The sequence below is a fragment of the Tachysurus vachellii genome, chromosome 18 (assembly GCF_030014155.1).
Source record: "Tachysurus vachellii isolate PV-2020 chromosome 18, HZAU_Pvac_v1, whole genome shotgun sequence".
NCBI classification, from domain to species: Eukaryota; Metazoa; Chordata; class Actinopteri; order Siluriformes; family Bagridae; genus Tachysurus; species Tachysurus vachellii.
In genome coordinates this window covers 8,840,782-8,866,587 of record NC_083477.1, presented here as the reverse complement: position 1 = coordinate 8,866,587, position 25,806 = coordinate 8,840,782, and the positions used below count along the sequence as shown (strand labels likewise).

The window sequence follows — 25,806 nt, the reverse complement described above, 5'->3', positions numbered from 1 at the left end:
CATTATGAACTTTACTGGTGATGTCCTTTACCAAACTCAAAATGGTTGTGGTTAACATAGGGATGCACCGATATAAGACTGAGCATCAATATCATCAAATAACAGCCTGAAACTCTGGAGCGTTATTAGATTTTAATATTTAACCTGCCACAATTACGTCTCTCATGTTTCACATCACTTGGCAAGAGAGGCTTGGATAGCTTCACTCACTTAATTAGAACAACTATGGCCTGACAATTCAGAGCTAAAATGTTATTTCTTACGTATGGCTGGAACAACTCAACAAACTCTAATAATAATAATAATAATAATAATAATAATAATAATTATAGAAATAGTTCTAGATGAATTTGATTATTGATCATTAGGGCTGTATTATGAAGCAAACTGCAGAGCACTAAGTCACTAAAACACATTATTAAATGGCGGAGAATGTTTGTACAAAGAAAAGCTCTTCTAAACCATACAACCTCTCTACATCACACCTTACACTGTGTTTTCATACGAGTAATATTTCGTTGTGTATTCATTGTGATGCTTGAATCGTGCTTGTTCATCACTGTGTAATTGTACTATAATGTCCACTCTCCTATTCAAGTTAATTAGCCTGCAAATAGTTCACTTATTCTTGAAAAACTAACTTATCATAGACAATATTCATGTTTAATATATATTATGTGTTAAGTCATCAAGTCGCCATCCTGCTTTGCTTTAGGAATCCCAAAGAGAGTCGATTCACTGATTCCAGACTCTGAAAACAAAGTGTCATTTCTAAAGCTCTGGAGTCGATTCCAAACACCAACAAATGAAACGAAGGTGCTTTAGGTTTCAAGCAGCGGATATTTCCTTAGCCTTTATTTTCAATTTCATTGTTTAAAAATGTATATGATATAACGTGTAAGGAAACAATAATAATGTGCATAATAACTCTAACCCTTGTTAGTTTGAATGCATCATCAGACTCATATAAGCACTTGATTATATTGCAGTGGTGTAAAAGGTTATTATGATAAATATCAGTAATACTGCATTCGACTTGGTCACGTGTTTTTAAATAAGATCACTGCTAATTCAATTACTATTTGTTTAATACGTTTTAAAACTAATCAATCTAATCAACTCATTTCCCACGTATTAACCTATTATCAAAATCCTTAGTTGCTAAACCCTTTTTTATTAAGTGTGAAAATGTATGAATTGATGAATGCATTAGAACGATTCGATTAATAAGAACGTGAAAAATAAATAAATAAATACTCGTGAGCCGAGTCACATGATTCATCAAAAAGAACCGATTCGAACGAACGATTCGAATCGCTCACCGTTATTTCGGAGCTTAAAACGACTGTGACAACGGTAGACAACGATAAGCGGCTTTCGGTTGCTTCTGTAGCAAGCTGTTAAAACATTTTCTTTTCGTATGTTGGAACGGTGTGACAGGTTACAGGTTATGTATAACATGAAGCCCAGCGTGCACCATGCGAGAGTCGGCACATTGACGCTCGTGCAGAAAACGGGCTAATTATGACAGAGAATAAGCTAGCTTACGGTGTCAGTATGCTAGCTAGTGAGGAAAGGGTTGATATTGTGTCTGTATTTCGTGTCTCAGCATGACTCGGGACTTGTTCAGTACCTGGCCAGTCGGTCGGATTTTCGCCCTCCATCCACCGGAGCCTCCGTCTGAGGATCTCGTTCTCTTTGCGCGCTCTCACCGTCTCCTCTTCATACTCCAGCACTGTGCCGCCCACCATCTCCATGATCTGCTCCACCGCCGCCATCAGCCGCTCGTTTAGAGCTCGGTGCAACAGCTGCAACTTGGTCATCTTCTCAGTTTTTCGCTGTCGAATTCCCAGTGCTTGATTTTGAAGCAGGATTAAAAAAATAAAATAAAATAAATAATAATAAAAAAAAAATCCTAGCTAGCTACCGTCGCGTTAGCGCAGCTCTTCTTCCTACGGCGGTGCTGCGCTTCGCTACTGTGTACGGCGACAGGCTTTTTACTGCCCCCTTGCGCACGGAGCGCAGTAACCCTCTCTCACTCTGACTCATTTTCTGCCGCTTACAGTATATGAACTACCTCGGGTCACGGGGAGCCTGTGCCTATCTCAGGTGTCATCGGGCATCAAGGCAGGATACACCCTGGACGGAGTGCCAACCCATCACAGGGCGCACACACACACTCTCATTCACTCACGCAATCACACACTAGGGACAATTTTCCAGAGGTGCCAATCAACCTATCATGCATGTCTTTGGACCAGGGGAGGAAACCGGAGTACCCGGAGGAAACCCCCGGGGCACGGGGAGAACATGCAAACTCCACACACACAAGGCGGAGGCAGGAATCGAACCCCCAACCCTGGAGGTGTGAGGCGAACATGCTAACCACTAAGCCACCATGCCCCCCAGTGCAGTAACCTTTCAGTAAAATAACACCTGATAACTCCATTTTAACATCTCTGATACTTGACTGTGTCTCCAGGTCCACACAGGCATATAAACTATTATTGACTAATAGAAATCATTATGAATCATTAATTTCACTATTCTTTATATGATTATCATTTATTTTAATAATACTTCATTACTAATGGCCTAATGGTTAGAGAGTCTGACTCCTAACCCTAAGGTTGTGGGTTTGAGTCTCGGGCTGGCCACGACTGAGGTGCCCTTGAGCAAGGCACCGAACCCCCCCAACTGCTCCCTGGGCACCGCAGCATAAATGGCTGCCCACTGCTCTGGGTGTGTGTTCACATTGTGTGTGTCTTCACTTCTGTGTGTGTGCACTTTGGATGGGTTGAACGCAGAGAACAAATTCTGAGTATGGGTCACCGTATGTCACGTCACTTTCACTATATTTTATACCCAGCTCCTATCCATCCCAACATCCCATTCCCAAACACATTCTCATGTCCTAAACAAGTTTAACAAGTCACACATGCATAAGTCCATTTGTTATTTTCTAGCCAAATATCCTGATTTACATAAAGAAACCATGTTATAGAAGCAGAGTTTATTATCTGAAAGCAGCTTGGTCAGAACCACTGCGTTTTATGTCACATCGTGTTAATGCAGCCAGTTAGAGATCACAAGTTAAGCATGCAAATGAAAAGCACTTAAAGGTGCAGTCTGTATTATGTAACAGTTTTTAAAGGCTATTAACAATCATTTAATATAAAAGATGCCCGAAATCAAAGTGATTTCTATGTATAAAACTTAGAGTCATCTGCTGTTTATAAAGCAATCTGTACTGAAAAAAATGGCAAGCACATGACACTATCCCTAATTAATGTTCTAGCAGCACTGTTAAAATATTACACACTGCACCTTTAATTATGTTCCTGAAGATGAAGCAGAACTCCTCAGATCATTGTTTTATACTAAAAAATCCATAGAAGTTAATTTAGTCCCAGGCTAAACTTTACCTCAAAACATAAGACATTTATTGCTTATTTATTGCAAACGTCTGATGATTGATGTAGTGCAGATTTAGTTTATTGATAAATCTGAACCCTGCGATACACAGAGCTGACAACCTGCTTTCATGCACATGTATTACTGCCCCATAATGTTGCTCCTATTATTTACATATCCACCAGCAAAACTGAATCCATGCTGATGAAAAAGAGTGGAAGATCTGTTCTGAATTCTTTGCAGCTTCAGCAGATAACCGTAAGCAGCATTTCTTGCAACACCTCCACTGATGTGACATGACACGCTAATTAAACCTTGTGCACAGTAAGGGTAGAAAAAACAAACATACTTCATGAAAGTATAGAGATATTTTATCTTTTGTAAATGCGAGATTCACATAAAGTGAAAAAAAAAAAATCCACGGGGCAGAAACATTTATCATACTTGTAATTAAATCATAGTGATAAGGATCAGATGGACGTATCACTGTATCATACAAAGCACACAGTCTTTCCTACATACATGACTGCACAGCCAAAACTGTGAGCTTTTGCCAAACGGATAATAATACTGAAAAAATGATCAGACAGTTCAATACTTCAGCACAACAGGTTGCTAAAAAAAGGAGTACAGTCTACGTTTGATCCCGAAAGCTCACTTGCTGTTGGCTTTGAACACTGTCGATGAAGTGCTGCTTTACCAGGTGAAGCTGCAGCGACCTGGCCACAGTGAATCTCTGGTCGCAAAAAGAGCAATTGTAGCGATCGTCACTATGCTTGCGTTGGTGTTTCTTCAGCGTGTGACTGTCGTTAAAGCTGCGCTCGCAGTGGGCGCACTGATATGGCCTCTCTCCAGTGTGAATGCGCACGTGTCGCCGCAGGTTGCTCCTCTGACTAAAGCTCTTAGAGCACCAGGTGCATAAGTAGGGCCTCTCTCCAGTGTGTGTGCGCAAGTGGCGGCGAAGGTCGGCCGACTGGTAGAAGCCCTTGCCGCACCAGTTGCACCCGAAGGCCCGTTCGTGGGTTTGTTGGTGCATTTGCAGCTTTTTCAGTTCTATGAATGCCTTTCGGCAATGTGAACATTTATACAGTATTTTGTTGTGCGGTTCTTTACTCAAATTCCCCATGCTTGTTGTCTGATCCGACTGAGCTGTGTTGTGGAGCTCTTGTCTCTCTGGCACCTCTGCGATCAAGGCATTATGGCTGCCTGTGCTGGGACTGAGCACGCTCTGAGAAGATTCAGGGCTGTACGAATGAGAGTCTGAAGGAAGGTCAATGTCTGGTAATGATACTGGAATTTGCTTCTCTTCTTCTTCAAGCTTCACCCTGTGCAGTTTTACAACAGGCAACAACATTTCTTGACAGGTGTTCCTGTTCTCATTCTCAGTGTTTGCAGAAGTTGGATTCTTCTTGCACAAGTCCTCATCTAGGGTTTTTACCTCAGGATCTGGGTCTATTTTGCAAACTAGCTCCACGTCTAGTGTCTTCTTCCCGACTGAACCATTACTTAGCACCTGGTTCTGGGTCACTTCTAGAGCTTCTGCTTTTTCTTCCCGGCTCGAGCCCCACTCCTGCTGCCCACATGGAGAGAATTCTTCTGAGCCAGATTTGGTGGACCTGTTGACTGGGTCTGGAGAGTAAGAAAAAAAAATCATAATTTCTATTATTTAAATAAGAATAATTTGTGAATTTTCATTATAACATGCTAACAAGCCACAGACACTGTGATATTAAGAGGTTACCTTTGTACTTCAGTTTACAATCAATTCAGAACTCATATATAAACATCTTTTACACATATACTTTAGGAGCACATTTACTGGAAATGACCAAAAGTGAATATAGAAATAGAACAAATCATATATTTTTACTTGTTTTTTTTAATTATGGCACTAGTCGTGACTTAAAGATTTTGAATTTGTTACCTTTTATTTATAACCCAGGAAAAGAGCAAAATGCTGAATAAAGGAAACTCCTTTACACTCACCTCCTGAACACTAAACGAAAATAAATTCAACGATGCCAGATAATTTTTGTGTTATTTTTAACAGTGGATTTGGAGAAGGCATTCTTAATGTTAATTCAAAACCACTTAAGGTGGATGCTGGACTCATGGATGTGTTGTATCTCCACTCCTTGTTATAGTTTTCATGGACAGAATATCAAACCACAGCCAATGTTGGAGAAGAGTCCAGCATGTCAGGTCTGGCCAGCAAGCAATAGCCCTTTTTTTTTTTTCTTTTCAGAAGGAGACTTTTTGGCTCCATGATTACTGGCCCTCAAACACACATGTGAATGTTTCTATGCTGAATGTGAAGCAGCTGTGATGAAAATCAGCACTTCCAAATGTAAGCCTACGGTTTTCTCCCAGAAAAGAGTGGGATGCGCCATTCAGGTGAAAGGAGAGACACTTCCTTTAGTAGAGGAGTTAATTTGGGATTCAAAAAAAAAAAAGAAAAAAGGATGTGAGATCGATAAATTGAGTGAGTCTGCAACAGCGCTGTTGGAGTTGTACCAGAATGTGGTGGTGAAGCAGGAGCTCAGTTGGTAGACAAAGCTTTGTGTTTAATGGTTAATTTACATCCCTATGCCCATGAGCTATGGGAAGTGAATGAACTAATCAAGTGAATACAGGTGATGGAAATTAGGTTACTCCTCAGGGGTTGAATGGGCTTTTTCTCAGTGAGTGGCTGATAAACTTGATAACCCAGGAGAGCCTCAGAGAACAGCTGATGTTCCTCCCAAATGAGAGGACGCAGCTGTGATAACACTGAGTCATTCTAAACCCTAGAATCCTGGTTAATTTCACAATGCTCATATTTTCATAATCTGACGTTTCACACGATACATTCGGATAACTTGCGTTAATCTTCTTTGTATGTTTGCAGCATCGACAACCATGACTGAATAAATACGACATGTGACCACTTTAAATATCATCTTATCTTATGCTTTGGCATCAATGAGGAAAAAGTGTGGGCATATAAATCCTCCTTGGGATTTTAGCCTCTTGAGAGGCACAAAGGCGAGTAACCAAAGACCAAAATTCAAAAGAAAGAAAACACAGAAGATTAAATTCTATGAATTTTTTTTTTTAGTTTCTTTTAAGCATGGAGAGACTTGTTTTTACTTCTTTGGTAGTGACATTTCCTCATCTGGAAAATTTATGGGTTGCTGACTAAATCATGACTGATGGTGTTTCGTTGCTAATGCCATATTTACCGACAGTGACTGGATTTGCCAGTTTCGAATGACACAAGCAACTTTCAAGTTCTTAGTAAACGCTTTTGGAGACTGTGTTAAGAGAGTCAACACTCATGCATCAGCTGCTGTTAATATGGAACAGAGTATATCAATTCCAGCTTGACATCCAAAATTGTCAACCCTGCTTTGGAGCAGGGCTTGATAAACTTGGTTACAAAGCGTTTTTAAATTACAAGTGTAAAACGTTACTCTACAAGGGGTTTAGAATGACATTAACAAAGGGTTAAAAGAGTGTGAAACACCCTCGCCCCTTGGCCAATTCCTTTTACATGCATGAACCACTGGATAAAGACCGAAAGAACACACCCCCTTGTGTTTACCTGCTGGAGAGATTACATTTTTCAAGTTGTACCTGCCATGAGGACCTGGAATCTGTGATGGAGGTTAATAAAGGCTTCTCATGTCAGCCTGTTATTCTTTTCAAGGTGCCAAAACATCTGGAATGAGCTGCATGTGTAACCCATACGAATAAATTCAGTAATAGGATTCTGATTTTTTACAGCAGCAGAAGCATTTGGAGAAGTTTTGGTCCACTTTATAAATTGAGCCTGAAGCTAGGTGTAGGTCTTCAATAATGTCTTCGATAATAATAAAAACAAATTATGTTTGTTATGTCCGTGGAATGGCAAAATCAACGCAGCCATATTCAACATTCTGTATAATCATGATTGGATTCAAATAACAGAATATTCTGCAGAAGAATGCATATATAATGCATGTTATATGCTACAGGAAAAACACCATCCACCAAATAAGCTGTGATTCTATGAATTAGCAGAAAGAATTGTAGTAGTAGTAGAACAAAGTGGTTAAATGAGTTCTGGTACTTCAGGAAATCATTCAGCACTAAAGCATTAAGGGTTATGAATGTCAAGAGCAAGCTTTCATGTCCGTAAGAAGCCCATGTAAATTGAATAAGGGTGGGGAAATATCCTTTCTTTTTCCTGGAAAGGAGCTCTGATGGAGATGAGCCCAGCCTAAAGACACAGCAGGAACCCTGAGCAAGGACAGTTGCCAGGTCAATCTAACAATCCCTGTTTCTTTCCTAATATACAAGATGTTCCAGATGATAGTCATAAAACACACCAGTAAACATAAAATGAGGTAACCTCATGTATTGTTAGCAAGAGTCTTATTCTGATGGCCTTACCAGAAGATTTTCTCCTGCACAACAAAACATTCATTCATTCATCTTCTACCGCTTATCCGAACTACCTCGGGTCACGGGGAGCCTGTGCCTATCTCAGGTGTCATCGGGCATCAAGGCAGGATACACCCTGGACGGAGTGCCAACCCATCGCAGGGCACACACACACACTCATTCACTCACGCAATCACACACACTAGGGACAATTTTCCAGAGATGCCAATCAACCTACCATGCATGTCTTTGGACCGGGGGAGGAAACCGGAGTACCCGGAGGAAACCCCCGAGGCACGGGGAGAACATGCAAACTCCACACACACACAAGGTGGAGGCGGGAATCGAACCCCGACCCTGGAGGTGTGAGGCGAACGCGCTAACCACTAAGCCACCGTGCCCCCCCACGATGGTAAAACTGGTAAACAGTTTTACCAAAATATTAGAAACCTAAATTCTGGGCAGAAATGCAAAACAAATCCCAGAGTAACAGCAGGTCCTGCAAAAAAGGTTTAGCTTAGGATCATAAACATGATCTTACCTGTAACCTCATCACAAACGTCAACATGTGACTTACACAAAAGAAACAGACGTACACATCTAGATAAACCGGAGGGTTTTTGGAAACCAGTGCTGTGGTGATGAAGTAAAAAACAACATTTATGGAAGGAGTCTCCAGTGTCATTTGGTTTGGATTGGTTTATGCAAATATGGAGAAACTTGGTGCAGCAACTACCAATGAGAATAGGGACAGAATCTGGTCTGTATCAAAAAACACACACTGCATCTCCTTCATTTAAATGCTCGACTGTTTAATTGTCCTACAAACACCACGTTACTAATGTTTGTTTAGCGCCAAGAAAACCGAGATAGAAACGTTACTATAGAAACCTCACACTTGAACAGTCTCGAGTGTGCTAACAGCATTAGCCGTTAAAAAAAAATCAGAACGTGTCGTTCATTTCACAAATATAATTGTTGGCATGTTATATAGAGTAGTTCACTGACACGGAGGGTTCACCGGGAATTGAGAATTGTGCAACTTTCCAAATTCCTTGCCAGTTCTGTTCAACGAGGGACTTTTGTTTTAAAAAGTTGTGTTGTTTTGACGGCCGCTGTGAAGTCACGTGACATCAACAAGCGCTTTAATTGGTTCACTGAACACGGAACACGCGAGCTCTGCCGCAACCGAGTCCTCTGGGAACTCAGCCAGACTTGAGTGTTTTCCGCTCACACGGTGATACAGATGACTTGCTGTAAATTACCTCTCAGTGTAGTGAGAACCTCCTGGAGTTGCTGTTTGAGGGTTTCGTTCTCCACGCGTGTCTGTGCGGTCTCTGTGCGGTACTCCGTTACCGTGGCTTCGACCGCCTCCAGGATCTCCCGCACAGCTACAGACAGCCGCTCCATCAAATACGAGTTCAACAGCTCTAACTTAGACATTTCGTTTAGTTCAATGAAGCCTGAACGACACACCACGGTGGCTTTGGCCGCTGAGTCCGTGTGTGCGCGCGCCACTGTGTCAGCGAGAAGCTTCACTCACCGAATCACTTCCGGCTGTCCGCTGAACGGATCATTGGCGTAGAGTGAGATTAGTGACACAAACACCAGGGGGCGCCATTGAGAGCGGCGCTGATTAAAAATGTATCCATTAAAAATTAAAACCTAAATAACACCCATATCTTCTACAACTGAAGAATAACCCAAAACAGACCAATCCACAGAGAACTACTACAAGAAACATCACTGATCGTGTGTGTGTGTGTGTGTGAGTGTGTGTGTCCACAGAGAACTACAACAAGAAACGTGTCACAGTCCTCTCACGTAAACATCACTGATCGCGTGTGTGTGAGTGTGTGTATGTCTGTGTGTGTGAGAGAGTGTGTATGTGTGAGTGAGTGAGTGTGTGTGTGTGTGGAGCTTAAACATGGCAAATCAGAATTAAAATCTGCATAGTATTCTGCCAGGATGTCTGATTTAAAAATATCAAGACTCCTTGATACTGGCTATATATACTGGACCTTTGGAGTCTAAGCCTGTTCCAGCATGACAGTTTGCCTGTGCACAAAGTCAGCTCCATGAAGACAAGGTTGGTTTGGAAGAACTCGAGTGGCTTTCACCTTAATCCCACTGATTACTTTGGGGATTTAACTGAGACCAGACTCATCATCTTCATCATCATCATCATCATCATCATCATCATCATCACCACCAGAATGACAACAATATCACATCGAATCAGACCGGTTTTGTTGTAAAACCGTTGGGCAGAAGTTGACCGGTAGTCTATCAGAGATAAGTGGAGAGTTTGAACTGTGAGAGTAATTGTGCTATATCTACCCCAGTGTCTCCACTTTCACTTCCTCAGTCTCACTTTCAGTTCCTATTACTGTCAAACTAGAGGCCTGCAACTTGCCAAACACTAGGGCAGGGATGCAACCTCTCCCACTTATATCAGATTCATTAATTGGGTAATTTCATTAGAATGTATAATTAAATCCCCCTGGGTTAATATATTTGTGCTCTTAGGCAGCTTGTTTATCTCCTCTATCCCTCCGTGACATTTTCTAATCACTAGCTCTTTCTCTCCACTCTCACTGCACTGTGTGATGGAGAGCACATCCACAGCAGGAACCTGGTTGGTTTCACTACTGCAATAACATGGAGTTAGTGCAAAGTCAACAGAGAAACCTGAACGTATTGACCGACTTGAATAAACCATAATGAAGATCAAATGGGAGTCAAAGCACAAACACCGATATGGCTATTTGGGGAAAAATCTTTAGTATGGTGCAGCTGAAGCACTAAAGGAAAGCATAATAACCCCAGCTAATAAAAAAAGCAGAGTCAGATATGCTATAAATGGAGTTATAAAGGTGTGTGGTATTGCTAATCATCATACATGTAATTACATGGCTCTTCTGCTTTAACTTGTATATTAATATCAGCAGTGAAAACCTATATTCTATTAAACAACTAAACATGACTCACAATTGTACAAGATATCATGATTTTTTTTAAAAATACATCTCATCTGTCTCACTTTCTCACTCTTTTGGCCACAAACTACTTTTTAAACCTCTTGACTACTGTACATTGTCCCACTTCATCTTCATTATGCAGAGTTCTTTCATCAAACTATCCCTGTTAATTGAACCTTTACTGCCTCTTAATCTTAAATAGTGATAATTCATAGGTTGGTGATCTCTATATCTTTACACAACTTTCTTACATTACACTAATGAGTCAAAATAGCTTTTTTTTTGCTGTAGGTGTGCTTCTATCCTGTGCCTGAGCCTTCCTCCTACTTCCATCATGTATTTTCTCTCTCTATTCCAAACTCCTGCATCACCCTGCAGCCATTGCCATTTACAGCATCCAAGCCTGCTCCTGTCCCAATTTTTCCCAATTTGCTCCTGTCCCCTTTTCCAGCCACACTGCCAGAATCTTTGAATAATTCATGCACCCATGCACCCTAGCGTCACTGTACACTCCCTTTGCACATCCATGTTTTCTCAGTCCCTCACTCCTTTCTGCTCCTTACCAACAGTTGCCCTGGCAACTGAAACATCCTGGAAATGCATGATGTAGTGGGAGTCTGAAAAGCAGTAAGAGAGAAAAAGAGCGAGAGAGACTAATCTTATCCTAAACTAATCCTAAGATTCGCTGCTAGTCAGTACTTTTTTCTGCTATTCAATAAGTTATCTGAGAAATGTTTTAGTATTTATCTGGAACAATAATATAGCAGCCCTAATCTGGATTGCTCTAATTATTTACTTGTAGTACACAGCGTATACAGTATGTCTGTCCTACAGATGACAGTAATACTGACTAGTAGCCGCTACAAGACAAATATAGATTTTCTTTACCCTGAAAGAGTCGGGCAAATCATTTATTACTTCACCTATCAGACAATAAACTAGAAGTCAAATGTCACATGTGCTCACCCAGTCCTACAGTTTGTTTGTCCAGAAACATTATTAGCTTGGTTTAAAAAACATCTTAAATACAATCCCTTTATAATACAGTATTACATATATAATGAAAGAAATTCATTCATTCATTCATTCATTCATTCATTCATTCATCTTCTACCGCTTATCGGAACTACCTTGGGTCACGGGGAGCCTGTGCCTCTCAGGCGTCATTGGGCATCAAGGCAGGATACACCCTGGACGGAGTGCCAACCCATCGCAGGGCACACACACACTCTCATTCACTCATGCAATCACACACTTCAGACAATTTTTTCCAGAGATGCCAATCAACCTATCATGCATGTCTTTGGACCGGGGAGGAAACCAGAGTACCCGGAGGAAACCCCTGAGGCACAGGGAGAACATGCAAACTCCACACACACAAGGTGGAGGCGGGAATCGAACCCCCAACCCTGGAGGTGTGAGGCAAACGTGCTAACCACTAAGCCACCGTGCCCCCCATGAAAGAAATTATAAAACTTATTTTTTTCTGTTTTTTTTTTTTTTTATGCTATGAAAAAAGTCATAACAAAATTTCACAGCACAACATACACCGTTTGGTTGTGTGTAACCAATAAAAAAATAAAAAAAAATACATTTTATTATTCTAGAAAATTTACTAATTTTAAGCTTGAAATAGTATTGTTTACTGGCAGATAACTTTTAAATTTTTACATATTTAATCTTAGAAAGGTTCAACATTATCTGCCAATAAAATAAGATAAAAAAAAATGTCTAAAAAAGTCTACAAATATTGGAAAGTTAGAAAATGAATATTACTAGGATGAATACTAGATACATTTGTCTGTATTGAAAATTTTCAACTTGTTGATTTGATATTTTGTGCACTATAAGCATTTATTAAACACCTAGAAGTGTTTAATAGTGCCTTTCTGGTGAGTAAGGATCATGTTTGTGATCTTGACAAATCTTTGACTTATAGCACATAAAACCATCAGTAGATTCATGCTAACTTTTTCATTTCCACTCCACAAATGTGATGTGTCTAAATGTGAGGTGCCTAGGTGTGCTATACCAGGTTTAGAGTTATACAATGAGGAGAAATAAATATTCAGTGACTTTTGTTCTTGTTGTTTAATATGGTTCCTGTATATTGTATATCCAGTTCAAATTTACACACACAACATTTGAAGAAAAAAAAACTGTGTAATTGTTGCATAAAAATAAAGTCTAGATATAAATGCTGCAAAAATATTCTCAGAGAAATTATAAAAGACTTATTGGGAAGATCTTATCTTATCTGTTGGCTTATACGCAGGATTCACAATTAATCAGCTCTGGCCAGGTGTGTTGCAACCTTTTAAACATTTCATAATACATTCAGATGAAGATATGGAAAGTAAGTGAGAAAGCAGTCTCTGAAAAAGAGCTGCAAGACACTCGAGATCAATAAGAAATAAAGTGCACCACTCCATTCCTACAGCCTAAACACACACTGAAATGCTCTGCTTAAAAAAGAAACAGACGTACATCAACAACGTGCACACAAGCTTTTAGACAAATCAGAACTCTCAGGAACAAAAGATGAAACCAATATAGAATTCTTTGGCATCGATTCAGTTAGTCATTTTTAGAAAAAGAAGGATTGTGCATATGATTCCAAAAACACCATGTCCACAAAGACAAGATGGAGGTGGGAACATCATGATCTACGGCTGTTTTCTTTGCAGAATGGACTTTAGCATTGTGCATCATCGAAGAAAACATGACCAGGAGAATTCTTAAAAAGATTTTAAGAAAATCTTAAAATCTGGAGAGAAGATGAGCATTTTAACAAATCAACAATCCCAATGTGTTTCTTGGTCTAGTCATCTCCTTAATTATAAAAGGATTTCCCTCAGGACCTTGAGGAATTAAGGACAGTTTGATAAGAGGAAGGGACCAAAACTGAACCACAATGGTGCAAAGAGCAAATTATTTCATATTGTATGTTTCTCTCAAAGCTATAACTGCCAACAACAGCTTCCAACAAACTACTAATTTTGGTTATTTATTGGCATCTGAATAGTTTTCCCCCCAATTAATTTAATCCGAAATATGATCCGATCTTAATCCACCCATCCAGCCAGCGTTTTGAAAATTTTCCAGCCTGGTGAGCATTGATAATTTTTTCTGATGTTTCTTTTTTTTTTGCAAACATTAGAAAGGGTCCACAAACTTTATAGCAGCATTGTTTCATTATTTCTAGAAATAAAGCCTTTTTTGGGCCATATCTATGAATACAAAGTCATTCTGAAAATTTGAAGTAGATATATTATGCACTGGAAATATATTAATAATAAAGTGTCTGAATATGTATTTTTCCTTCACTGTGGTATCTTTTCTGAGCATATTGTAAAGTATTTTCATCGGTTGTCATTCAATCCACATCCATGTGTGTTCCTAATTCTGGTAAAGTCTAGAAATATCTGGAAGAAACAGAATTATTTAGTCCTAAGCATAGTAAACAGTAGACAGGAGCTTTGCTTAAAAAGCAAACAAATTTCTAATGAATGGTTATGTTTTTCAAATGTCAATAAGGAATCTTTTTCTTCTTCTTCTTCTTCTTCTTCTTCTTCTTCTTCTTCTTCTTCTTCTTCTTCTTCTTATTATTATTATTATTATTTCTCTGAAGTGGAGAAAAGAAAAATGCTTGTGACTGCTTTATAGCATTTCCTGTCTTAGGAGCTTTTGCTTCTTTTGTTTCTTTTTGTTATACCAGAGGAAGTGGGACAGGTAAAATGTCACGCGACTTCCATAGTACCACACGTAGGTAACTCTATGTCAAATACATTAGGTAAGAGGTGTACGACACCCCGTATGTTTTGTTAAATATATTAGAGTAGGGAAGTATACGGCGCTCGGCGCTGAAGACTTTTTTTTCTTGTTTATTTTCATTAGTTAGGTTAGAGGGTTAAAACAGTTAGTGTTGGTTTTGTTATTTTTCTTTACTTACTTTGGCGTCACTACCGTCTCATTTTCTCTTGTTTTAACATTTTTATATTTTTGTTAGAATTGTCCATTTACCTCCTTTTTTTTCACCTGGACAATAAACCACATTTCATGGTTATTTCTTGTCCCTGCATTTCTTTGCTTACTACACCCACAAAAAAATTACCATAACCATAAATGTTACTCCTTACCCTAGACAACTTACAAAAAGGTCATAACATGGATCATAACGTGTACATGCGTGTACATTGACCATAATCTCATCTCTCAGGGTGTTTGTATGGCAAACAACACAGAAGTGCCACTAATGAGAAAGTGTTTATTCACAATGCTCACTGAAACATTATTAGTATCAGTCAGGACTGAAACAAGATCAATACATAGGGCTTGATCAAAGGCCTTGTTCAACATACTGTGTACATCACATATTGTTGGTTAAAAGCAATCTGTTTAAGGCATGCACAGGCAAGTCTGCACCAAGTTAGGATTATAGAAGCAGTCAGGCTTGTCATAATGCAAGAAACATTAATTTATAGAGAAAAAAGCATCAACCTCTGGCACTGGTGGCTTACCCAACATAATGGGCGAGATAATACAGTGAAGGAAAGTACATTCACTGACAAAAAGAAGGACAAAAAGAACTGGCATTTAAGAGTGCTTTTTACATGGTCCTTTAAAAATACATATTTTTAATCAGATGGAAATGAAAGGACATGGAGAACTGGCGAAACTGAAATGAAACCCAGAGACCGAAACTCTGCTGGTGTTATGGAAAGATTAGATGATTTCTTCTTCTGAAAGTCACTAAAGCTGCATGTGGATTCTGTTATAAACTGTGTAAACACGTGAGGTCAAAGTTCACACCTCAGAAATGTACCAGTAAAACCTGACAGCCAAACCATTGACTGCAAAGCTATGGTGCATGTACATATTATATATATTGTATTGTACATAATTGTATATATACAATATAATTGTATGCAAAAGTTTAGGAACCCCTGGCAATTTCCATGATTTTCCATGATCAGCAATTTAATTTTGATCTATCAAATAACTGAAGGACACACTAATGTTTCAGTAGTGAAATGAGGTTTATTGGATTAACAGAAAACGTGCAATATGCATCAAAACAAAATTAGACAGGTGCATAAATTTTGCCATTTTGTTGATTTGAATACCTGTAACTACTTTTGAAAACCTGTAAGCACTGATTAAGTGGAACACACAATTGGTTTGGTGGCTCATTAAGCCTTGAACTTCATAGACAGGTGCAGCCAATCATGAGAAAAAGGTATTTAAGATGGCCAATTGCAAGTTGTTGTTCTCGTTGACTCTCCTCTGAAAAGTGGCAACATGGAGGCCTCAAAACAAGTCTCAAATGACGTGAAAACAAAGATTGTTCAACATTATGGTTTAGGGGAAGGCTACAAAAAGTTATCGGCAGAGATATAAGCTGTCAGTGTCCACTGTGAGGAACATAGTGAGGAAATGGAAGACCACAGGCACAGTTCTTGTTAAGGCCAGAAGTGGCAGGCCATGTAAAATATTGGAGAGGCAAAGGCGAAGGATGGTGAGAACGGTCAAAAACAGCCCACAGACCACCTCCAAAGACCTACTACATCAACTTGCTGCAGATGGTGTCACTGGGCATCGTTCAACAATTCCACGCACTTTGCACAAGGTGAAGCTGTACGGGAGAGTGATGCAAAAGAAGCCTTTTCTGCACACACGACACAAACGGAGTCGCTTGAGGTATGCAAACGCACATTTGGACAAGCCAGCTTCGTTTTTTTAAGGTGCTGTTGAGTGATGAAACAAAGATTGGGTTATTTGGTCATAACAAGGGGCGTTTTGCATGGTGACAAAAGAACACAGCATTCCAAGAACAACACTTGCTCCCCACAGTAAAATCTGGTGGAGGTTCCATCATGCTGTGGGGAGAGTGCCGGTACTGGGAATCTGGCCAAAGTTGAGGATCGCATGGAGTCCACTCAATATCAGCAGATTCTTGAGAATAATGTTGAGGAATCGGTCACAAAGTTGAAGGGCTGGATATTTCAACAAGACAATGACCCAAAACACTGCTCAAAATCTACTTGGGCATTTATGCAGAGGAACAAGTATAATGTTCTGGAATGGCCATCCCAATCCTCAGACCTGATTATCATTGAACATCTGTGGGGTGATTTGAAGAGGGCTGTCCATGCTCTGCAACCACTAAACCTAACAGAACTGGAGATGTGTTGTAAGGAGGAATGGTCCAAAATATTCATCCAGAATTCAGACACACATTACAGGCTATAGGAAGCGTCTAGAGGCTGTTATTTATGCTAAAGGAGGCTCTACTAAATATTGATGTTTGGTTTTTTTTTTTTTTTTTTTTTTCTGTTGGGGTGCCCAAATTTATGCACCTGTCTAATTTCGTTTTGATGCACATTGTGCATTTTCTGTTAATCCAATAAACCTCACTTCACTACTGAAACATTAGTGTGTCCTTCAGTTATTTATAAATCAAAATGAAATTGCTGATCCAAACACCCAAATATTTATAAATGAAAATCATGGAACTCGTCAGGGCTTCCTAAACTTTTGCATTCGACTGCAGGCAACAACTTTGAAATACATAACCATAAAAATATGTTAAACAATTAATATAGTATAACAATAGAATGCATGAAACCACTGCAGTGATAACAGTCGAGGATTTGCGTTACTAATAATCTAATATTCATTAAAGAATAACGCAGTACAAATATATACGTATAAATATATACATTAGTATATACATTAGGAAAGCTAGCAGTGCAGGCAGAGTAAATATCTTCAGCCAGTTAAAGCATTTCAAGAGAACAGAAACAAAGCCAAGTTTCTCACACAGCTGCGCAGCATCTTTAGGATTAATGCTAAGGATAAAAATTAAGCATGCTACAGGTTATTTAATATTTGAGGGAAGCAAGAGAACTGAGCAAAATGGTGCACAATACAAATCATAATAGAAGTTGTCATAGTTATGTAAAATGCAGCAAAGGTTGCAGTCCAATACAATTTCTGCCTATTCATTTAAATACCACCACATTTGAACCATCCACGTTTATAGATTTTGTCCACTAAGAATACAGAACAAAAACAATGGGTCCTTGAACATTGTGTACTAATGTAGAAAGTATTCAGTACTGAATACTGAAGTACTGACCTCCAGTTTTATTCAAGCCCAGTCTTAGACACAGTTCATTGGTTTACCTCTGAATCATCCAGGTGCTTAATCTAGTGCCACCTTGACCTCTAGTGGACAAAACCTCATTTGTGCAGCTTTTATACTGACAACAGATAACAGGACTCTGCAGCCTGCATGTCACTGGACCCAGCATGTGGCCGCGGTGCTTTACCATGCTGTAAACCTTGTCGTATACAGAGTTTCCATAAATATCACATATTTACAAAGTGCTACAAAACGAAGGACTTGCCTTCTGAAAACCTTCACAAAATAGATAAAAAACACTCGTCACTTCTGTTCGGCTTTCGTCAGTAAAACAATTAGACTGTAAACAGCAACCATGTAAAATAGGTGGTCTGTGAGCATCTTACCTTTTTTCCCCAACAAATTAAATAAGAAAGAGTTTACTCAGGAAGTACATTTAGACTCTTTCATGACAAACATACATAATAAAATGTATATGAAATAATCAATGTTGAAATACCACATTTTTGTTGACTGGGATATTATGATTAACACAGGAGAATTATCATCATCATCTCTCTCTCTCTCTCTCTCTCTCTCTCTCTCTCTCTCTCTCTCTCTCTCTCTCTCTCTCACACACACACACACACACACACACACACACAATAAAAAGCTAGCTAACTTGGCACAGATTGTGTTTAGGCATAGCTACCCAAACAGAAGGGAATTCGGGTATAACACTGATGAGTGACATTAATTTACTCAATCAAGGGAATAGATTCAGCTGTGTTGATTTTGCATTTATAGAATGTGATTGTGCAGGCTGATACTGGTATTGTAAACATTAAGATCTATTGTATGCAGTTACACAAACTTAAAAAAAGACAAAAAATGCTAACTTAACACCAATTCTTCTTCACATGGTTGTACTGGTGGTCTGGTAAGTCTAGAAAAGGAAAGGGGGAGGGTACAGGGGGAATACCGCATTACACCCCCCCTTGTACTCTCTCCCTCTCTCCCTCTTTCTCTCTTTCACACACACACACACACACACACACACACACACACACACACACACACACACACAATACAGGACCAATCAGAAGGTGTGCCTGCGTCCTTCTTTTCTGCAATTCCTTGCATCTCTCCATCTCTAGAGTATCTTTTCATCAGCAGTTTACCACCTCCCTCCCTCCTTCCCATCCTCCCCCTTCTCATCTCTCCATCTGTGTGAAACAAAGGACTGCAGCTCAGTTCAGCCCTGTTCCCCTCCCTTCTTCCTACTCCACAGCATCAATGCACTATAGCTGTACTGTCTGTGATTCTTTGTATGTTCACCTGCATTGGTTTATCTCTCAGAAATCCACCTCTGATAATGTGCCAAATATTAGTTTGTGAACATAACTACATAAACTACATATTAAGAAAAAAAAAACTAAAGCAGAAGAAACACCGTAGGAGTGCGCATGCTAGTTTCTTTTATTGTCCTCTTCTCAGGGATTTCGATCGTGTCTAGCAGAGAATGCTGGATAGAGATTCTGCTTGCTGGGTTCATCAGATTCTCAGCCTGTTTTTTCGTTCCACTGTCTCTGTTTCATCATCTACATTTTGGTCATTTTCTTTCCTGTCATTATATTTAGTATTAGTTATTCTCTTTATTTAAGAATCCGAATAATTATTCAGAAAGTGTGTATCCTTGGTAGCAGAGGAACATTTCATCTTTCATGTATTCTCTAAGTGCCTTCGTTAAACACTGTGCTCTTTTATTCTCTCTCTCTCTCTCTCTCTCTCTCTCTCTCTCTCTCTCTCTCTCTCTCTCTCTCTCTCTCTCTCTCTCTCTCTCTCTCTCTCTCTCTCTCTGTCACTCATACACACACACACACACACACACGCACACACACACACACACACAGGGACTTTAGAAAGGAAATGAGATCATTAATGCCTCTTTGCTGACATCATTTAAAAGCAATCAGTCCTTTTGCTGGAAAAAACCTATAAAACATGCATGTTACGATTCCGCTGGCTTCAGTCATTTATACCTCCATTCAAAGTGCTGGGGAAGTATTCACTCTGGATTTTGTTTCTACAGATGAAATGGGGATGCTTGGTCTCAGCAACCTGATACAAAGTAGAAAAGAAGTGATAAACAAATCTTGAGGTGCTTTAGTAAAATGTGGAAATGCAGGGTTAGAGGAGGACGACGGTCATCTTTGATCAGTTGGTTGGACATAAATTCCTCCTTGGTCTGACTGTCATGGCAACCCTCAGGACTTTAATATTACTAGAACAGATGGAAAGTGGTTAGATATAGTACCATAACAAAAGAAGGAATAAATTGCAAGAATATGATTCATTATTAATGAATGAGCATTATGGAGACATTAAAGTATATTCACTCAACATGACCTATACTTCAAAATAAAAGCATAATAATTTGGGAAAATGTGAAACAGGTTCAGATTTTAGCATATCACTTTTTAAAGATCATTAAAAGAAAAACCCATTAAATGCCCAATGATATTGTCTGTTAAATAGAATTGTCATTATTCAATTTTCCAATACAATTTAAAAAAAATCTTTTTTTATTTTATTTTTCCAAGTTACATGATTCATAGCTCATGTGAAACTCACGTCCCCAGTTGATGAAGATGGCAGCAGTAATTATGAGAATTCCACCCAAAAGAGAGACAATTGAGAGGATCTTCGCGTTGCGGCCAAGACGCCGCGCTCCATCAACGTTCCCTTGTTGCAGACTGTATCGAGACTGTACAACAGAACAAGAGGGAAAAGAAAGGAAGATTAATCATTCAAAAGAAAAAAAAGAAAATGAGAAATTATAGGTATCTTGAGTAGACTCTAGAAAAAATATGTAAGCGTGACCCATTCGTAATTATTTCGAAAATAATAATAAAAAATATACACTAACAGTAACCACATATATATATATATATATATATATATATATATATATATATATATATATATATATATATATATATATATATATAGAGAGAGAGAGAGAGAGAGAGAGAGAGAGAGAGAGAGAGAGAGAGAGAGAGAGAGAGAATATTGACTATTTATCAAGAATTCTAATTAATTTCTCTACATAATTTTAAACAATCGTACCATAACAGAAAAGGTCAAGCCAACGATGTTGATAGGCCAGAGAGGGCAGAAGCAGGCAAGTATGGCCAGGAAAAGGTAATCGTTGGGCTTGGTGTCTTCTCCGACACTCTCAGTGAGAGCACTAGGCTGGCGGCTAAGTGAAGGCCGAGGCGAACCAACATGGCTCATAGAACCTGAGCGGCTGCCGAGGCGGGCATGGCCATTAGCATGAACATGACCAGCCTTAAAGTTATGATGACGAGGTGGAGAAGAACGGGAAGAGGTAGGAGGAGAAGCATCCACAGCGTTAGGGCAGACTCCATTACCTGTTAAAGGAGAAAGAAATGGCATATATGAAAAAGAAAAGGAAATTTTGAAAAAGTAGGAATATTTTGAATTTTGTAATGAAATGTTTGCCAGAGGGACAGCACATAATATGAAGAAGAGGTTTGCAAAAATTTCGGTCTTTACTTATTTCCATCTTTTCATCGATGACTGACAGGTGGTCTCTGGCCAGGCCATTCAACTGGACCGAGCTTTCTGGAGCAGGAGCAGACTCTGAGTCAGTTGGCGCATCTTGATGCTCAGTCTTTACTGGCTGAGAGGTAATGGGGATCTGGTCAGACCTTTCATCTGGTTGTTGAGTAGTCAGTTGTTCAGTATGTTGCTGCTCTTCTTCCTGCCCTACACTTAGGGCAGTAGTTGGTTGGTTGGTGTCTGTGTTCAGAGCCATCTTGAAGATGCAGTATTTCCAAAATGCCAAATTCCTTTTCAGACTACGTTTAATGTGCTCTGTTATGGCTATAATATGTTGTCCGATTAAACTGCGGAAAAGAATTAAAAGGAAGAATATGAAACATTTTCATAAAGTTAATGATGTTAATGAAGATTTCCAATAATAACAAAAATATTTCTGAAATATAAGACATAAGATGTACAAGGCAGTAGACCAGTACAAGGCTGTGGCCATCAAGTGTATCAAGGTCTGCCATTTAACAAATAAATTATCAATGCAAAATTCAGCACATGATCTGACTACTTTCTTTATTTTAGGCTTAAACAGAGGGGTGGAGCTTGTTGGTTGAAAGGTGAAGGTTTATAAATGTATTATTTCAATTGCAGTTCACCTCACAGCAAAAAAAAACAGCAGAGGCATCTTACAATTCCAGGATGGTGTAATGAACAGACAGATTCTGAACACAGCAAATCTAATTCAATTCAATTAATTCACTTCAAGTTTATTTGTATAGCGCTTTTTACAATTGACATTGTCTCAAAGCAGCTTTACAGAACATAAACATAGAACAAAAGGTTAATATAAAGAATAATATAAAGATTAATAGAATACAGAATTCAAGATTAATATTAGATAGATTTAGTCCACAACGTGTATGTATTTATCCCCAATGAGCAAGTCTGAGGTGACTCAGGCAGCAGTGGAAAGGAAAAACTAGACACCTTGAAAGGAACCAGATTCAAAGGGGAACTCATATGGGTGACACTGGAGGGTGTGATTATAAATATACAGTCAAACAGATGTTATATATATGCAAAAGATCACATGGAGTTCACATCTCCTCTACTGTATCATTATAGATTTGTTTCAGTGCTGTACTGTTTAGGAACTTGGAAAGATAACCAATACAAATACTGTATATACTGTATAGCTACACAAACTATCTCCATAGCTCTGAAAAGGAATTGGAAAAGGAAACTTTGTCCATAGTGAAATCATATGGAGGGGTTAACATGACTATTACCATCTCTACTAGCCATCTTCTCCACCACACAGACCCTACACACACCATGTAACGGCTCTGCTTCTCTGCTACCCACAAGCCTGTCCTGCATTCTGGTCGATGATCTATGGTCTGGATGGGAGCCGCTGTGTTTAAGGAGCATTTCATAATGGTAAATTCCCTCTGCTGTATTTGAGCTGATCTACAAATTGAACAAAGACACTGGCAAGCCTTCAATTTCAAACACCAACAGGCTGATACCAGCCTGTCTTATAAAACTATAAATATATTCCTCTTGGAGAAAAAGGCAGAGATGAGCGGTCCTTTTCTAAATAAGGGAGGAACTAAATACAGAGACAGAATAATGTAAACAATAGGCTAGAAATTATGAAGGCAGACATTAATTGCATAATACAAGTGCCAACCTTATAAATATTACTTTTCTAAGGCATTATTAAACATCTAGAAATCAGTAATCCAAACCCTCACTCACTCACTCATTTTCTACCGCTTGTCCGAACTACCTTGGGTCACGGGGAGCCTGTGCCTATCTCAGGCGTCATTGGGCATCAAGGCAGGATACACCCTGGACGGAGTGCCAATCCATCGCAGGGCACACACACACTCTCATTCACTCATGCAATCACACACTACGGACAATTTTTTCCAGAGATGCCAATCAACCTATCATGCATGTCTTTGGACCGGGGGAGGAACCCGGAGTACTCGGAGGAAACTCCCGAGGCCCGGGGAGAACATGCAAACTCCACACACACAAGGTGGAGGCGGGAATCGAACCCCCAACCCTGGAGGTGTGAGGCGAACGTGCTAACCACTAAGCCACCGTGCCCCCCATAATCCAAACCACACCTTTAAATGTGATTATATGCTCTTAATAGTCTAACAATAACAACAAACCTCTGTCCAAAAACTAAAATATGCAGTATGTCAATAGCTGAGCTCATGAAGAAATGTCCATGCTGCTGTTTTAGCTGTTTCTAAGTGTGGCTTCAAATTCAATTCAATTAAATTCAATTCAAGTTTATTTGTATAGCACTTATTACAATTGACACTCAAAGCAGCTTTACAGATCATTCACATAGAACAAAAGGTTACTATAAAGAATAATATAAAAATTAATAGAATAGAATCAAAGACAAGCTTGGTTCTGTACCACGTACTGTGCCCTTAACTTAACCTGTCACTACAGTACAGCTAGTGCACCTGCTACCCCAGTATAATATGCTGATAAAAGAAATTATAGAGGGAAAAAAAAAGGAGTCCATAAGAGAACATACATTAAGCTGCATCCTGCTTTCATCAATTCTGTGCTCTAAAAGGAAGTAAATGTACAGACTGAATACAGAATCTATTCCTGGGCTCCCAAGTCTTTATTTATTTATTTGTGTTTTTTTCAGTAGAGATTTTGAATCTTTCCTGCGGAGACCTTTGTTTGTCTCACTAAACAGCTGCTTTGATCTGGCTTTGATAGCCATCCGAATATGCAATCAGAGCCAAATTATGCCTGTTTTCCTAATTTGTCGCCTGTGATTAGGTTCAAATTACAAGAGGTTCCTAATCGCCTTTAGGTCTAAGTGAACATGTGCATTTGTCTAATGTCAATAGCTTTTACTTTGCTACACACAAAACAGTGCACAACCTACACTTTAATCTTAATTCTACCTATGAATCCTCTCATTTTACCTATAAATACTGTATTGCATTGCTGTCTGATTGTCATGCTTCTCAAAACAGTGATTTTCTGCTTTGTTTGGGCTAAAGAAAGAGAAAGAAGGGGGGTGGCTGAAGGATGAGATGACACAAAAAAAACCTAATTCCCAAATGAAATGCAAACCAAAATATTAAAATGATGCAGGTTACTAGATGTGAATAATGTGAATAATAAGATTACTAGAATGAAAAAATACAATGCTTATACATTTTGATATCAGCGATAAAGTTCTCTTATGCCTGCTGATATTATATTGATATATAGGATGTATGGGGAGACAGCTACACCTTTACAGCACCCCAACACCACTGCTGTGCGTTGTCATTGACAACAAGAGTTTAGGGTATTTTATGCATATGAGTGATGATACTCAAGCATATCAGTACATTTGGGTGTAGAGGAAAAGGAGATACGACACACATTATCTTTTTTTTTTTTTTTTTTTTTTTTTTTTTTAAATAAATATCCAGAAATGCACCTTCAGTGTCCTTCAACTCTTAAACAGCCTGGAGGAAATAAAGGCACAAGTTTGCGTGCATTATGTTATTGAAGCTATCTGAATGTTTTCCTATCAATGATAAAGTTTATATATAATAATAATATTATTATAAATTAATATTATGGATTTCAGTGCGTAACGTAAAAGCGTGACACACCCACAGAGAGCAACGCGTCTAAACACTGGCCTCAAACGCAAACCCTCGATGCGCAAAAGAATAGACGGAGACATGCAGACCCACCTTTTCTAGTGCGAAGCGCAGGAGAATATTCCAGTGCACTTTATCATGTTGGAATAAAAGAAATAGAGAACTATAATGAACTTGGTAGAGAGATGCGTGAATTTACTGAGCGCGTGATCGAATCAGGGAGATCAGGCTGTGAGACAGACTGTATTTTTATGACTGCGCTTCTCGGCCAGCGCTTCTCTCACTCTCACTGCGCTGTGTGTGTGTGTGTGTGTGTGTGTGTGTGTGTGTGTGTGTGTGTGTGTGTGTGTGTGTGTGTGTGTGTGTGTGTGTGTGTGTGTCGATAGAGAGGGATGGGGAGTGCTCTCGTGTACAGAAGGAGGTGCCCGTAACTCTGGGCTGTTTAATTAGCACATAACGGACTGGTTCATTTCCTGCGCCAAAATGAGTGAAATAGAGCAAACAATAAACCTTTTCCAGTTTGTCATCCTCGCTGATTGAGCATTCTGTATTTTTCAGGATTCTCCAGATGAATTTTACCCCGACAATTCATGTTTTTACACTTACATCTGTAGTCATGAAAGCCAAACGAAATGGGATGCTGCTGTAGGTTTTC

At 39.2% G+C, this 25,806-nt stretch overlaps 3 protein-coding genes across 5 annotated transcripts in view; all 3 read right to left on the bottom strand.

Annotated features, from left to right (window-relative positions):
- Positions 1-1,970, bottom strand: part of LOC132861742 (uncharacterized) — a 21,918-nt gene extending 19,948 nt beyond the window's left edge. For all 3 annotated transcript variants that reach the window (XM_060893337.1, XM_060893335.1, XM_060893336.1), the window contains exon 1: positions 1,634-1,970. In XM_060893337.1, the coding sequence (XP_060749320.1) occupies positions 1,634-1,823 (190 nt within the window). In that variant the 5' untranslated portion in view covers positions 1,824-1,970. The remainder of the gene's footprint in view (positions 1-1,633) is intronic.
- A 1,028-nt stretch (positions 1,971-2,998) lies between these two features.
- Positions 2,999-9,368, bottom strand: zgc:66443 (uncharacterized protein LOC406856 homolog). The gene is made up of 2 exons (XM_060893088.1): positions 9,084-9,368; positions 2,999-5,043 (listed from the first exon to the last, which is right to left on the bottom strand). Exons 1-2 carry the CDS (start codon positions 9,259-9,261, stop codon positions 4,049-4,051), a joined length of 1,173 nt encoding a protein of 390 aa, XP_060749071.1. The 5' UTR covers positions 9,262-9,368; the 3' UTR covers positions 2,999-4,048.
- Positions 9,369-15,009: 5,641 nt separating this feature from the next.
- On the bottom strand, positions 15,010-25,444 carry LOC132861706 (proline-rich transmembrane protein 2). Its single transcript, XM_060893272.1, has 5 exons — positions 25,245-25,444; positions 21,505-21,857; positions 21,055-21,359; positions 20,560-20,692; positions 15,010-20,209 (listed from the first exon to the last, which is right to left on the bottom strand). Exons 2-5 carry the CDS (start codon positions 21,764-21,766, stop codon positions 20,193-20,195), a joined length of 717 nt encoding a protein of 238 aa, XP_060749255.1. The 5' UTR covers positions 21,767-21,857; positions 25,245-25,444; the 3' UTR covers positions 15,010-20,192.
- Positions 25,445-25,806: the final 362 nt, after the last annotated feature.